The 16,824-nt window shown below is 36.1% G+C and overlaps 1 protein-coding gene across 3 annotated transcripts in view; it reads right to left on the bottom strand.

Annotated features, from left to right (window-relative positions):
* LOC112821723 (E3 SUMO-protein ligase RanBP2) overlaps window positions 1–16,824 on the bottom strand; it is an 85,923-nt gene that overhangs the window by 9,276 nt on the left and 59,823 nt on the right. For 2 of the 3 annotated variants that reach the window (XM_025869113.2, XM_025869115.2), the window contains 5 exons: window positions 15,321–15,415; window positions 9,614–14,402; window positions 6,442–6,612; window positions 5,668–5,760; window positions 4,981–5,159 (listed from right to left, as the gene is read on the bottom strand). In XM_025869113.2, coding sequence (XP_025724898.1) covers window positions 4,981–5,159; window positions 5,668–5,760; window positions 6,442–6,612; window positions 9,614–14,402; window positions 15,321–15,415 — 5,327 coding nt within the window. Of the gene's footprint in view, window positions 1–4,980; window positions 5,160–5,667; window positions 5,761–6,441; window positions 6,613–9,613; window positions 14,403–15,320; window positions 15,416–16,824 lie in introns of those variants that run through there. The other variant, XM_073897925.1, reaches the window with a different exon arrangement.

Raw genomic sequence — 16,824 nt, 5'->3', positions numbered from 1 at the left:
AAAAAAAAAAAAAAAAAAAAAAAGAAGGTATAAAAAGAGTCAAGTGGGAATTTTACAACTGAAAAATACAATAACAGAAAGCTCACATGAACATTTACCCCAAAAAGACCACATTCTGGCCCATAAAACGCACCTCAACAAATTCTAAAGAACAGAAATCATACAAAGTGTATACTCAGTCCACAAAGGAATTAAACTAGAAATCATTACCAGAAAGATAGCTGGAGAAATCCCAAATATTTAGAGATTAAATAACACACTGTTTTTAAAATAATACATGTTTCCGAAGGTCTCTAGATAAGCTAAAAATATTTTTAAATAAATATGAAACTACAACTTATCAAAACTTATAAAATGCAACAAAAGCGAGGAAGGGAAACCTCTATAGTGCTGAATGCATATATTAAGAAGAAGATCAATGGGGCGCCTGGGTGGCTCAGTCGGTTAAGCAGACCGAGCCTTTGGCTCGGGTCATGATCACAGGGATCCTAGATCGAAATCTGCTTCTCCCTCTCCCTCTCTTTCTCAAATAAAATCTTTAAGGAAAAAAAAAAAAAAAGATCTAAAGTCAATAAACTTCCACCTTAAACTAGAGAAAGAAAAGCAATATACAGTTAAAAATATTTATTTTCTGGAGATATTCTTTTGATAAATGCATTAGATAATATGCTGCTCCCAAATATTTGGTGATATTCCAAATATTCTGTTACTGATTTCTAGTTTGATTCCGCTATTGTCTGTGAACATATTTTGAGTAATTTTTCTTATAGGCTTAAGGAAGGCTGTCTTGGTAAAGCAAGAAGAGAAGAAAAAATGAAAAGTATAGCAGAAATCAATAAAGCAGGAAATTAGGGGCGCCTGATAGCTCATTAAGCATCTGCCTTCGGCTCAGGTCATGGTCCCACGGTCCTGGGATCGAGCCCCACATCAGGCTCTCTGCTTGGCGGGAAGCCTGCTTCTCCCTCTCCCCCTGCTTGTGTTCCCTCTCTCGCTGTGTCTCTCTCTGTCAAATAAATAAAATCTTTAAAACATAAAAAATAAATCAAATATAAAGCAGGAAAGAGAGAAAAAAATCAAAATCAAAAGCTGATTTTTTGAAAAGGTCAATAAAAACTGATAAACCTCTAGCAGCAAAAACAAGAAAGAAGATGCAAATTATTAATATTAGAAATGAAACAAGGGGCGCCTGAGTGGCTCAGTTGGTTAAGCGTTTGCCTTTGGTTCAGGTCATGATCCTGGGGTCCTGGAATTGAGCCCCTCTTGCAGCTCCCTGCTCAGTGGGGAGTCTGTTTCTCCCTCTCCCTCTGCCCCCCCGCCCCCATTCATGATATCTCTCTCAAATAAATAAATGAAACAAGAGCCATCACTATTAATTGATGGATATTAAAAGGATAATAAATTTTAATGAATTTCATGAACACAGTTATACCCACAAATTTGATAACATAGATGAAATGGACCAATTCCTTGAAAGACACACCTACCAAAACTCAAAGAAGAAGAAATAGATAATCTGAATAGGCCTACATCTATTAAAGAAAATATATCATCAATCAATTAATATCCTTCCAGGACCAAATGGTTTCAGTAGTGAGTTCAGTGGAGGTTTCAACAGAAAACAGAAGCGGAGGGAATACTTTCTAAGTAAGTACATTAACCAAAAATTAATAGGAGAAACAGACAAATCTACAATTATGCCTAGCAACAGTCTTCTCAGTAATAAAAAGAACAAGGAAACAAAAAATTAGTCAAAGATATATTGAGATTTGGACAACGCAGCATCAACTAGTTTGACCTAAATAACATAGAACACTACCCCAAAAGAGCAGACTACACATTCCTCTCAAGTGCACAACAATCACCAAGACAGCTTTCATTAAGCCTGTAAGAACTGAAATTACTCAAAATATGTTCACAGACAATAATAGAATCAAACTAGAAATCAATTAACAGAATATTTTGGAATATCACCAAATATTTGGGAACAACATACTATCTAATGCATGTATCAAAAGAATACCTGAAGAAAATAAATATTTTTAACTGAATGAAAATGAAAAATAGAACATAGTAAAAGTTTTGGGATGGAGCTGAACAGTTCCTAGAAAGAAACTTACAGTATTAAATATACTAGAAATGAAGAATGGTCTTAAATCAGTAATTTAAGGTTCCACTTTAACTAGAAAAAGAGCAAAATAAATTGAAAACGACCTTCCACGGATCAATGAACAAACTGAAGTATATCCACACAATGGAATACTACTTAGGGATAGACAGGAACAAACTATTACTACACACAATAACTTGGGACAAATCTCAAGGGCATTATGCTAAGTGAAAAATGCCATGTTCAAAGATTATATACTGTAGAATTTCATTTATATGTTAGTCTGGAAAAGGCAAAAATATAGAAACAGGAAACAGATCAGCAGTTGCTAAAAGATATGGGTAGGGGAGGATCTGAATACAAACGGACAATATGAAGGAAATCTGGGGGGGTTGGAATTATTCTATATCCTGTCTGTGGTGGGAATTACAAGAATTCAGGCATGTCTAAGAACTCAGAGAAAGCAGAGACACATACACATACACAAAAAAAGTGAATTTTATTTCTATAAATAAAAAAAATTAGTACAAATGAAACAAGTCCTTAACATACCTGAAACACAAGGAAAAGAAAATTCACTCTATGTTTGTGTCAAATGTTTTATGCTATCATAGCAGTATTATTCCTAATAGCCAAAAAGTAAAACCAACCCAAATGGCCATCAACAGATGAATGGATAAATAAAATGTGGTATATCCATACAAATGAATATTATTTAGCCATAAAAACCAATAAATGCATATATGCTACAATGTAGATATACTTGAAAACATTAAGTTAAAGAAGCCAGACACAAAAGGCCATATTCATCTTGAGTTATTTATATGAAATGTCCACAACAGGCAAACTTATAGAGATAGTCCATCAGTGGTTTCTAGGGCTGGAGGAGCTAGGGGGAAATGGGGAAGGGTGGTGACTGTTAAGAGATTTTCTTGCGGTGATGAAACTGTTCAAAATTGACTGTGTAATGGCTGCACAATCATGTGAATATACTGAAAACCACTGAATTGTATACTTTAAAATGGGTGAATTGTATGGTATGTGAATTATATCACAATAAATGTTACCCCAAAAAAGTAGGCAGATTGCTTGGGTGAGGGGAAGGGTTTCAATTCAGCTCCTAACGTATCCTCGCCTTAGAGTCCTTGAATGGAAAACTCAATACAGACATATCAAATTACTTCCATTTTGTTCAATACTATATCCCCCCCCAATTGTCAGCATAGCGCTAGCTCACAGTAAACACTTATAAACAGAATACACTTACGCATTTTATGCAACGGATATCATATTCAAAATTAATTAAACTGAGTGTAGAGCAGGAACAACGCATTCAGAGAGAGTGTAAATCTACATCTCTTAGAGCATATTTTAGCTTTAATGGTTTTTGGTTTTCTATTTCATCTGTGTATCAAAGGGTACTTGCTCTCCTGCAAAATGTATACTTTACTGTGGCATTTTTTTCCAACCTTTATAGAGATTTATCATATTTAACCTTGGTACCAAAAGTATTTTTGGATAGCCACTAGTACTACTATTTAATGAACACTGTCATAGTGTTACAGGATATTTTAATTTATAACAATGACAAATATTTTAAAATAACACAATTGTCACCTCAAATAAGATATTTCAACTCCTGTAAACAGCGTGGTTCACAAAATACTGACAAAATATACCAAGTCCTTGTGTGCCAGCTAAAGTGGCACCACGAGGTAGAAAAAGAATGATGTATAATTCAATCTGTGCATCAGTACCAAAAGTGTTTTTCAGTTTTAAAGTTTTAAAGTAAGTAAATTTTAAATCAATAACTAATAAGTGTTGCACATAAGAGGCCATTTTTAAATCACTGTTTAAATTTGTATAGTTCAAATTTTTATTAATAAGACTATACTGTACTTGTTGAATGAATAGCTACATGATAAAGCCTCTAGCAGCTAGGAATCAGAGTAACAGCCATTAAATACTTCCAATGAGTCCAGGGAAACTGTTAAGTGATTTAAAATACACTTCAGATTGAACATAGGCCACTGCTGCAAAAACTTCCGATTTCCACAAATAAATCTATTTGGTTATAAATGAGAAAGTGGTATCGTTACATCAGCTGAGGGCCATTAATTGTATGTGTACTGATGAATTAAGTTTAAACCTACACATTCTAGGTGACCAGCTAGACTCCTCAGACTATGAAGGACAATAAATTTCTTAAGAGTCAGACCATGTGTTACACCACATCTCTTTCTAGCCACATGTCCTTTAAATAAACCACTACATTTGTAACTAATTCTAGAACTCTATTTCATTTTAACCATCTCTCAAACAAACAAACAGTATTACTTGAGGGGGCAGGAACATTCTAAATACATGCCAATATTAGATTGTAAACAATTACTAGACAGGGACCTTGTCTTCTATTTTCTGTGGAATACAAACTAAGATAACCAAGGTGTTGATAGCTATTAAAAATATCACCATAGTTGAGCTAAGAATCAAATCATGAAATTGACAAAGCAAGGTATAAGCCAAAAGAAGTAGGTCTCAAATGTTACTTCCTATCCACTCTGCCCACCACAGAATAAACTAACTTGTATGAAAAATGAATTACTTAATATCATTCTTAGTTGTGAAGTAAACACTCCTAGGGATATCTGCTCAGTCCATCTCTCCAATCCCTACAAAAATCCAACATACACATAGGGGTGAACTTTCACAGTCCTCGACGTAGAACAAAATTCCTCCACCTCTGGTCAAAGCTGATTGGTAGATGCCTAATCCATTTTCTTGCCACATTATTACCATTTGGTAAGAACATTCTAGTCCACTGCATCAACAAAGGCAATTGAGCCAGAAAAAAAAATAATGCAGATTCTTACTTGAGAGTCCTGAACTTTTTGAAATTCTGACTGAAAGTCTTCCCCATTTCCATTGTCCTCATCAGTATCACTGCAGACTCCACAAAAAAATGTAGGTGGAAGCTTTAATGTATCTGCTTTTGCCTTCTCTTCAGTTGTTGGTTTCTTTTCCCAAACAATAACACATTCTTTTTCATTATCTGAAAAGCCCACAGAACACAAGCAAAAGAAAGTTACAAGAAGTCCAACTACTCTCCAAGAATGGTTCTCAATACAATATACAGATTACAGACCAGGATAGCAATACTTATGAGGGGTAATGGAGAACAAGAATCACCAAGAAAACAATGTTTTACACTTCATATTATTTTCAAATATTTTAAACACGAGAGGAATAGTACATAGGTAAAACTGATAATTATAAAAATGATCAGATTAAAAGATTCCTTTTAAATAGAAGATTTTTTAAAAACACTGTAACTAGTGGGGCACCTGAGTGGCTCAGTTAAGTGTCTGATTCTTGATTTCAGTTCAGGTCATGATCTCAGAGTTCTGAGATTGAGACCCGCATCAGGCTCCGCATTGGGCATGGAGCCTGCTTAAAATTTTCTCTCTCCCTCTGCTCCTCCCCCTCCCTATCTCTCTCTCCTGCGAATGAACGAATGAATAAAATTTATAAGAGCATTATAATTAGTAATTTTAACATACCTGTTAGCTTTTCTTCTAATGGTCTATATTTTTCTGAGTCATCCAGATACAGTTTTCCATTAAGTTTCTTGACAGCTGTTTCGAAATCTTCATCTTAAAGTATAATTGATTTTATTAAACAAAAGGAATTTCTAGTAAGTTTCAGGAAGTTTTCTAGCCAGAAATCTAGGAATTATCCTTCAACTTCATACTTTCCCTTACTCCCCACATTGAAAGAACATCCAGTTTTGCCAATTCTATATTCCTAATGCCTCTCCTGTCATTACAGAAATTTCATTCAGGCTCTCCTCTTGTTTGAGGTACTATACTGTATCATTTTAGTTCATCTTCCTATCTCCATGTTCCACAACCCAATCCTCTACTCCACTGAACTCAACTGGTCCTACTAAAACTTTTCTGAGCATGGAACACCCCTGCTAAAAGACTCTGATCTGGCTCACAAAGTTTTCCATCATCAAACACCCATCTGCCTCATTACTCTCCCATCCCTCTAAGTCAACAGGGAAATTAGGATCGCTTTCAATTCTCAAAATGCCTGTTCAACTTTTAGTAGCCATCTACAAAATCCTCACTTAATAAATGCAGTTGTTTCAATCATTACATCCACTGACTATGTGCAACACATACACTGAGGAAAAACATCTTACCTACAAGGACAGCAGTGATGGGTTCCAAGAGGCAGGCTTAAAATAATTTAACCATACCCCCGCCCCCCCCCCGCCAATTACTAAGATTAGCATGAAAAGAATGTGTTTAAAATAACAAAAGATTTACCATCCTCTTCTTCTTCACTAATATAATCCGGATTATTCTTATAGCAGAAGAAAGTTGGAGGAAGTTTAAGTTTGCTTGCAAGAGCTTTTTGCTCAGGGGTGGGTGTTAACTCATATACAATGAGAACTTCATCATCTGAGGGAGGATCTTCAGGTTTTTCCTTCTCTTTTGCTATAAAGCAAGTCCAAAAAATTATAAAGATATTAAATAGGTATTAACATCAATATCCTAGCTGAAAATAAAACCGTAGAACTTATCTTTAGGTTAAAGTAGCATAGTGATGAAAACACAAACTTTGATGTGGACAGAGCTCTGTAAATAATTAGAAACCTGGTTTAACGTTCTGTCAAAACCTTAGTGAACAGAGAATCTATTTAAAACCAAAAAAATATTGCATTTACTCAATGATCATTGAAAAAAACTACAATTAATGGCTATAATTGTAAAAGGTATTTAAATAGTGCTGCCATAACGATATTTGGCATACTAAACAATAGTTTAGCAAAATATCCATGCATTTGCAACTGAAAAAACTTACAGAAATTATGAGCAAAGATTAGTATAAATATAAAACTAATGCAAAGCTAACCTTGATTAGTTCCTACAAGGAAAGTTAACAATTGCCAAGGATGGTGGGTGATGAGAGTTACATCCAGTTTTGCATATTTCCAAGCATGGTAACATATAAAACTAAATTAAAACCACTGTTATCCTAGGGGTAAGTAATACTGTAAGAATCTAAGATGATTTTTATAGCTGAAAAACAGCAACAAAAAAAGCAAAACACAAAGAAAAAAGGGACTCTTCATACAATACACTGCGGTCTATAAAGAGGAGTATCTGGCAAAAGGAACAGATAAAACAAATCATGTACCAACTGGTGCTGTCCAAGATGGTATTTAGCCACATGTGGCTATTAAGCACTTGAAATGTGGCTAGTCCAAACTGAGTCCTGCTCCAAGTATAAAAATACACACTGGGGGCACCTGAGTGGCTCAGCTGGTTAACTGCCCAACTCTTGATTTGGGCTCAGGTCTTGATCTTGGGATCATGAGATTGAACCCTGTGTCGGGCTCCACACTCAGTGAGGAGCCAGCTGAGATTCTCACTCTTTCCGCCTCTCTCTCTCTGCCGCTCCCATTTGTGAGCACATTCTTGCTGGCTCTCTCTCCCCCCTCTTAAAAAAAAAATACACTGGACTTTGAAGACTTTGTATTAAAAAAAAAAACCACCCAGAATATGAAGTTTCTCATTATTTTTTATACTGATTAGAACTTGAAATGGTATTTCAGATATAATGTAACAGAATAGATTAAAATTAATTTCATCTGCTTTTTTTCACCTGTTTCTTTTTATTCTATTTTTTAATGTGGCTATCAGAAAATTCTAAATTATATACACAGGTCATATTTGATGTGATCTAGAGACTAGAGCCCTTTTACAATGTTAAACTTGCCTTTTACTCTCCTTAATCAGAAAACCATAGTATCAATTGCAATACTGAAAGAAAGATATAGACACTTATTCCAATTCTGCTATTAGCTGGTAAAGACAACTTGGGCATTTCAGATAGCCTGGCCAAGCCTCAGTTTCCTCATGTCTGAAACCTTCATCTCTAAGGTCCTTTGGGACCACAACATTCTTGGACTTGAAACAGAATAAAGCTCTTTGTCCTACAGTAGTATACTGATAAATCTGCTCTTAGGCTAGGGATTCTTAAACTAGGGTCCCAGAATGTGCATGCAAGTGTATGTCATTTACAGGAAAAAGTCCACACTTTTCACATAATTTCCCAAAGAATACATCCTTAAGAATGAGGGTTAAAGGCTTCTTTAGTAATCAAGGATTGTCATTTTATCATTGAACATAGCTCAAGATACGCTATTAAATATTAATAGTTTTATTACCCTAACCTTGATCTTGAAGGTCCTCAACAGAACCCCCACTTCCTATTATTCCACTCTAATACCAATTTACTTTTATAACATACCAAGTATATAATGGTGGCTGTTAAAAATGGCATCTACTTTCAAATAGGATATCTTTCTAAACCCTGTCCAAAAGGATAACCTTAAAGGGAAACTCTGTTCCATGTGTATACATGCTAGCAGACATTACTGGCTAAAGACAAATGTTAGAAAAAACACAGGTCAAAAAAAGAAAAAAGAAAAAACACAGGTCTTCATTAAGCAGAGTTGAAAATAATAGAATAATGAAGTACAAAGCAGCGAAAGGTAAAGACCACATGGATCTACCTCAAAATAATGTACAATAGTGAGAAAACATGTCATCCAATTAAAAAAAAAAAAACAGCATTAAAGGGTGTTATACACCACCAATCAAAAAAAGTACCTGTTTAAACAGACATTCTTTTAACATGCACACTTTAGTGTTAAGTACTTAATTTCACACAGCCAGTTACTTTGCTAAGTACTACCAGCTGCTAAAAAAAAAAACTGACGTCATCTCATACTGAGAATACTAGCTCTATACCTTTGTTCTCAGGCTGTGAGGAAGGGATGTTCGTCCAAAAAGCCATTGGATTAGATTTAAAAAGGCTAAAATTAAATCCTAGAAAATAAAGAGTATTTAATTTTTGAACATTTTGAGAATCAAAGTGAATGTGATTTTAAAATATAAAAAGCCAGAGTCCTTCAATTTATACCAATTTGGCTGTCTTACATCTTCATTTATCCTGGAAGTTTCATTCTTTGCTCATTTAATAAATAGTGGCAAGACTACCTTATATAACATATAAATCAGTACCATGTTTTTTGAGTGACAAGAGAATACATTGAAGAATAAACACTTAAAAAAAAAATCAAACGAGCTAATGCTCATGATTCAATCAAGTACTACATGAGGCACTAAACTTTGGTACTGTATTAGGTTCTTGTTCTCTGCAAGAAACATGATATAAATATCTTCGTTAGTCAGATCTCCTAAGTAACTTACACACACATTATCTGTTGCTGTTTTAAACAGTGACAGGGAAACAGATTTAGGGAGAAAAACAATCTGTACCATTATTTTTTTTACTGTTGACAAAGCACTGTTTATGACCCAACCTCTACTAAAACATTAGTATCCTACAAAGAATATATGCATTAAACAAAATATTTACAAATCAATGAACGAAAAATTCTGCTTATACTAAAAACTAAGTGCTTACCCTTTTCCGGTGTTTTGAATGTGTAATTAGTTGAGGACTCTTCCTTTGGAAAAGCAAAAAGATTTTTGACTTTGCCATCTGAAGATTGTTGGCTATCAGAATTCTTCGACTCTTCACAATTAGGTTCCACTCTTCTTTCAGATCCACTCTTGACTACTGAACTAATTTCACTACTATTTTTCAAAGGTGCATTAAAACTAAATCCAAACAAAGACCCAGTGGCTGAACTGTTGCCAAATGCAAATGGTTTTGATTTTTCACTACTAAAAATACTTTTAACGGACTCTGAACCAAATACAAACTTTGGAGGAGAAACCACTGCTTTTGTTGTTGCTTCAGATGTGCTAGATGCTTCTCCAACTTCTGAAGTTGCATCTGCTGTGTCGTCACCCTGAATTAAATCGGTCCTCTCTCTTGTGGTTTCTTCTAATACAGCTACAGCAATTTTGCCACATGGTGACTCTCTGGGAGTGGTTGAATGAGAAACCTGAGGTGTTATCAAAGAATCTTTTTCTTGGGCAATTTTTGCTTCATCAAATATTTTCTTAAATGAGTCTGCAACATCCTGTAGTTTAAAACGGACAGCTAAATGTTCTACTTTTCTTTCTCCATCTGCAAAATCACAAGCAGTCCACACCCACACTCGTTCTGTCCCTTTCATATTTTGCAAAGTCATGTCTGGAGTTATTCTGTGATTGGCACAAAGTTTTAATACCTGGTCCCTTCTCATCACTATGCGAACTTGCTTATTATCATAATTCTGTAAAATCTTTATATCACCAATGCCTCTTTCTTTCCACTGACCAACATCTTTATCATACCTATAGAGTTTTGCTCTGTGACTAAAAACAACTTGTTCATTTTCCTCACCACTGGACACTTCCACTAGATCAGGTAAAGGTACAACAGGTTCAAAGTACTGTCCATCTCTCTCTTCTTCCTGAGTAACATCAGATTCTTCATCAGTGCCAACTGAGGTCCCACTCTGATTCAACTTGGCAGGAGACTTAGATGGACTCAGAGCAGATTTAAAACTGAAGTTAAATCCTGTTGTTGACTCACCAAAGCGGAAGAGATTTTTCCTCACAGGGCTACTTGCCAATGGAGAAGCATGTACTGAGCTACTACTCACACTATCATCCAAAGCATCTTCCCTTAAGTCATAGTTGTCCCACTCCAGTGTGGGCCCCGTGTTTTCAGGGTTTGGCTTGCTGGTTGTATCAGAGGCACTGGCAGCACCTGCATCAGAGCTTTCACTCTCTCCATCAGTGACTTTTGTTTGATCATTTGTCAAAAACGTTTTGAAATCTTTTAATCCACTCTTCATTTCTTCCGCTCTCTGGATTAACTTGGCAGCTCTGCCAGTGTCTACAAGTTTATGAGGAGTCTGAAGTGGTATATCTAATAGAAGTCGCTGGCATTCCTCAAATTTCTGCTTGAATTCTTCAGCCAGCTCTGGTGTTTTAAATTTTGCTGCCAGCTGCTCTAGTTTGGCATCACCATCAGAAAAATCACTCGCTAACCACATCCATGCTCTATCGGACCCAGAGAGAGGCTTCAGGTTCATCGTAGTTGTTATCCAATGATTAGCACACACTTTTAGTACCTGTTCTCTTCGCATCAGCATTCGCAGTTTGCCATTGACTTCATTCTTGAGAATTTTTAAGTTCCCCAGACCCCTTTCTTTCCACTGACTTATCTCAGCATCAAATCTAAATAATTTTACCCGCTGTGAATAAAGAACTTTTTCATCTTCTTCTCCTGTTACAAGTTCCACTTTTTCAGGCATCTGAACTACTGGTTCAAAATGTATGTCATCACTGTCCTCAGTCCGATAGGCGTCATCATCTTTCTCAAGGTCAGCAGAAATGTCGGCTTTATCAGCCATTTTACCACTTTGTGATGAGAATAATTTTTCTCCCGCACCTGAAAATCCCTTGAAATTAGGGTCTTTTTTGCCAAACTGAAATCCTTCTCCTGAAGTTGATTTTGCAAGATCTGCAAAGGTAAAAGTGCTACCACTTTGACCAAAAATCACACCACTACCATTCTTCTGACCACTGATATCCTGAGCCTGAACACTAGTGTCATTTTCTAGGGGCTTTTCACTTTTCTTCTCTTGATGTCCAGGCTCCTGAATGCCAAACTTAAATCCATCAGCAGACACAGGGACAGAAAAACTAAATCCTTCTTTTGATTTAGAATCTGTATTAGAAGAACCCTGAAACGTAAATGAAGGTGTACTTTCTTGATCCACATGCCCAAATTTAAACCCTTGTTCTGCTGTACCAAATTTAAAAGCTTTTTCAGAAAAGTTACTTTTAAATCCTGTTCCAACCTGACTTCCAGAAGAGTCATTTAACTTAGTTTTTGAGCCCAATGTGAAAGCTGAAGGAGCTTCTGCACTAGGTTTATGAGTTGGTTTAGGGGCACCACAAGCCACACATTTTAAGGAAGAACTCTCATTTTGCACAAGACAAATGCTACAATCCCACTGCCCTTCCTTCTTGGTGAACATTCCTTCAAATCCACCCTTTGGAGCCTTGCATGTATCTGACGAGGCTGGAGGTAGAACAGCAGAAGTAGGCTGATTTTGTTTACTTGGATTCTGGCAAGCAACACATGTGGCAGCACTTGCTTCATTTCGCACTAAGCAAATACTACAGTCCCACTGTCCTTCCTTCTTGGTGAACATGCCTTCGAATCCACTCTTTGGAGTTTTGCTTGTCTCTGAAGTACTAAACTTAAAAGAGGCAGATGCTGGAACAGCAGAGGTGGGTAGACTCAGTTTACCTGGATTCTGACAAGCAACACATATTGTAGCACCTGCTTCATTTCGTAACGAGCAGCAACTGCAATCCCACTGTCCTTCCTTCTTAGCAAACATGTCCTCAAATCCACTCTTTGGGGTTTTACTTATGTCTGAAGTACCAAACTTAAAAGAAGCAGGTGCTGAAACAGAAGAAGTAGGTAAATTCTGTTTTCTTGGATTCTGACAAGCAGCACACTTTGTAGAACTTCCTTCATTTTGTACAAGGCATACACTGCAATCCCACTGTTCTTCCTTCGTAGAAAAAACAGATCTGAAATCACTGTTAACAGACTTAGGAAGATCTCCCTGGCCAAATTTAAAGGAAGCTTGCTGAACAAATGAAGATCCACTTTTGTTAGTAGCCTTTGCATTCTGGCATGCACTGCACCTAGATACAGTAGGTTCATTTCTTACTAAGCAAATACTACAATCCCAGTGACCTTCTTTCTTTGGAGTCACTGACGCAAATCTATCTGGAGTATTTTCTGGGCCAGTTTTAAGAGCAGACACAGTTTCAACTAATGGTGGGCCAAGGAGTTCTTTCTTGTTTGGGTTTAGATTCTGGCATGATACACACTTCTTAGCAGTTGCAGCATTCTTTAATGAGCAGCTGCTACAATGCCACCAAGACCCTTCTTTCTTTGCAATTTGAAATTCAAAATTGATGTTTCCAGCATCAGATTTGCAAGTATCTTTGTTATCATGACTTGTGGGTTCTTTTACAATTCTCATAGCCTGATTTGTTGTTGTGGCTACATTTGCTCCTAAGGCTTTTAAAATGTTCTGGGCCTCTTCAAACTTGCACTTAAAAAGTGCTGCTTCCTCGGGAGTTTTGAATCTAATAGCAAGTTGTTCTGGTTTGGGCAACTCATCTGCATAATCAAGAGCATGCCATACAAAAGATCTGTCAGAGCCAGCGTTTGGTGTCAATTTCATATCTGGACTGATGTAATGATTTGCACAGATTTTCAATACTTGCTCTCGTCTCATGAGAAGGCGAATTTTACCAGATGTTTTATGCCTTAGGATTTTTACATTGCCAATTCCACGTTCCTTCCATTCTTTGGATTCTGCATCAAAACGAAACAATTTTGCACGATTGCAAAAGAATTCTTCTTCATCTTCCTCACCAGTTTTTACTTCAATCTTATCAGGAAGAGGTACCACAGGCTCAAAGTGAGGGCCGTCATCATCGTCATCACCATGGGCACTCCCTCCATCTGTTTCATGACTCTTGTTGGCCAGCTCTGGTGTGGGTATTCCAAATACTGATTTCCCTGGACCGTGGAAAGTAAACATGTCATCACTTCGACGAAAACCAGAATTCTTTTGATTTGGACCCATGTTTTCAGTAAATGAAATTCCAGGCACATTTTTGCTTCCAAAACTGAATGTATTTCGAGGTCCAATGGTTTGACTAGCTTTTGGTCCACTGTAGCCATCTCCCTGCAAAGGTTTATCTGAAGTTAAGAGACCTAAAAGGCTTTCATTATTATTGTAAGCTGTAGAAGGGGGCTGTGTCACAACCTGCGGTGAAGAAAAGGTAAAGTCACCATCATTTGACTTGAAATTTGAATTAAATTTAAAAGGAGTTGGCTGCGTTGTATGTGCAGGTGCTGTCAAAGATGGTCTTATTCCTTCACCTGGCACAGGCTGAACAAAATTAGTTTTTCCAAATTCAATAACCTTAGATTCTGCAGATCTTGAAGCATGAGTTGCAACTGGGGGTTTTGTGAAATAACCTGGCTCTGGCAAAGGTGGATTTGTGCTTGTCTGTTGAACATTGTAATTAAAGTAATCATCACCCCTGGGTGATAGAATTCCTGTTGCAGGAGACTCAAAACGCAATGGAGGACCATACATCTCTTGAGAGAACATACAAGCAGATGAGCTTTGGACTGGTGGTGTGTGCATCTGTTGGGAATAGGCATATATATGTTGTTGAGGTGGAAGCCTATTCATGCCATAAACTGGACCCTAAAAGAAAAAAAAAGTTAAAATTTTTGGTAGGTTGTCTACAAAACTGCAGATAACCAGATACAAACCAATTCTCACAAACCACAAATATGAGCATTATAAGGTAAAGATATCATTAAGGTATGTACCACAGCATTAAGAGAAGACATTACTTAAAAAGATACTTACAGTTATACTCCTTTCTTGGCATATAACGGAAACTGCCTTAACTAATAACAGTTAAAAATCCAATTCTACAATAAACGCATAGAAAAAATTTCTTCTTCATTCCTAAATAACGTGTCAAATGATGTTAACAATAATGATGATGATGATGGAGACTAACATTTATCGAGCATTTACTAATGTGCCAACCGGGCACTGTTCTAAGCACTTTACATAAAATCTCATTTTAATATCCTCAAAAACCCTATGAATTAAAGGATTATTATCCTCATTTTACATATGAGGCAACTAATGCATAGAGAGATTAAGAAACTTGCCCAAGGTCATAGTGAGCAGAAGAGCCAGGGTCTAAATTCACCCAAGCCATCTGTCTTCAAAGCTTCATAATTCAACTATGGTTGTGATTAATGGTTGTTAATAGACCCCTACATAGCCACTTTGGCCTGAAGTACTTACCACATAGTGGTTCAGCAAGGCCATTCTAGTCCTATTTCGCCAAAACAAAATGATGAAGGACCCATCACCACCACCACCACCCCCCATTTAGAAAACATTCTAAATGTTCACACTTATTTTAACATAAAAATAAGATGAATAAGAAGCATAACTTCTTTATCTGGAAAGAAATTTAAAATATCTGTATCTTATGGGACATAAAAGTTTAATGCTGAACTACTACTTGAATTTCTTTGAAGGAAGCCTGAACAATTAAAAAGGAGATATTTATAAAGGTATAAATTATTCCTTTGTTACCTTTGTGGGAGTAACATTAGCTGCTGGTCTGAGAAGATACTGGGAATTATATGCTGGTGACTGACTATAATATACTGAAGGGCCAGTAGTTGCAACTAAAAAAAAAAAAAAAGAAAAAAAAAGAAAAGAAAGAAAACAGTTAAAAGTCTATACTACAGTTAAGACTATCTAGGCAAGAACTATAAATTACAAAAGCAATAGAAATCAAAGAAAGATTTAACTATAGATTTTTTTTTAATTTCTATACATCAAATATACCATAAAGAAGATTATCAAATGACAAACTAGGAAAAACCCCTAAATATGACACATGAGGAATAAGAGAGCAGCACCACAGTGGTCAACAAGAACAAGCGCCTCACAACAAGCATCAAAAAAAGAGCCAAGAAGAAAGCGTTTGGTCCATTTTCTAAGAAAGATTGGTATGATATGAAAGCACAGTCTATGTTCAACATCAGAAATACTGGGAATACACTAGTCACAGGAAGGACTTAAAGAACCAACAAAATGCATCTGATTGGCCTCAGGGTAATGTTTTTAAAATGAGCCTTAAAAATTTGCGGAAAGGCTGCATTTTATAAACTCAAGCTGAAAATGTTCCATTCAAAAATCACCTGGTCAATTCATGCAAAGAATCTCACGGGTAACACAAAATGTGTTCCTTGGCTTTTAAAAAAAAAAGGGCACATCATGACTGACACTCAATGTTGATGTCCAAACTATTTGTTCCATCAGTTTTGTATGAGTTTCACCAGGAAACTAACAACTAGAAGACACTCATGTTCATGGCAAAGCTTAATTTGTTTTCTGAAAGTTTTATCAGAAAACAAAACAACTTAAAGACCATTTATGCCGTGACATGGAAGAAATGGAAATTGTGACTCAAGAGGTGCTAAACAATTGATTCTAGAAAGCCCTGAAAAAGACCTAGAAAAGACTAGTCAGTCTATTTATGTTCTCTTTACAGTGACTAGAAAAGTAAAAATTGCTAAAGAAGCCCAAGTTTGAATTTGGAAAACTAATGGAACTGCCTGGTAAAGATGGTTATTTTGGAAACATTCTGGGGAGAAAAAAGGAACAGAACACAGAACAAGCTGATGGATATGAGCCAAGAATCATAAAGTCTGAAAATTTAACTAGTGACTTTATCATGACTAGTGACTCTTAATGGTGAAAAAAAATTAAAGAGTTCTTATAAACCTATTAAAAATAATCTACTAGGAATAAAGTACCAAATAAACAGATAACTCAGGAAATATAAAAGATTATAAAGTGTTGAACACGCCCAGTATAAAAAATAAAAACTGATACCATTTTTGTTTTTAAAAATTGGTGAAGGTTTTTAGAAACCGATAATCGGTAACACTAAGCAAGAATGCAATGAGATGGGCACTATCAGATAATGGTGGTAAAAAAGTGTAAACTGGCATAGCTTTTCTGGAAAGCAATTTTCCTACCTAAAAGAATTTTTTAAATACCCTAACAATCCTAAGAATGTGTCCAC

This window comes from Callorhinus ursinus, unplaced genomic scaffold (genome assembly GCF_003265705.2).
Source record: "Callorhinus ursinus isolate GAN/ISIS: 27379988/994484 unplaced genomic scaffold, GSC_fseal_2.0 scaffold10, whole genome shotgun sequence".
NCBI classification, from domain to species: domain Eukaryota; kingdom Metazoa; phylum Chordata; class Mammalia; order Carnivora; family Otariidae; genus Callorhinus; species Callorhinus ursinus.
This window is presented reverse-complemented; position numbering and strand designations above follow the sequence as displayed.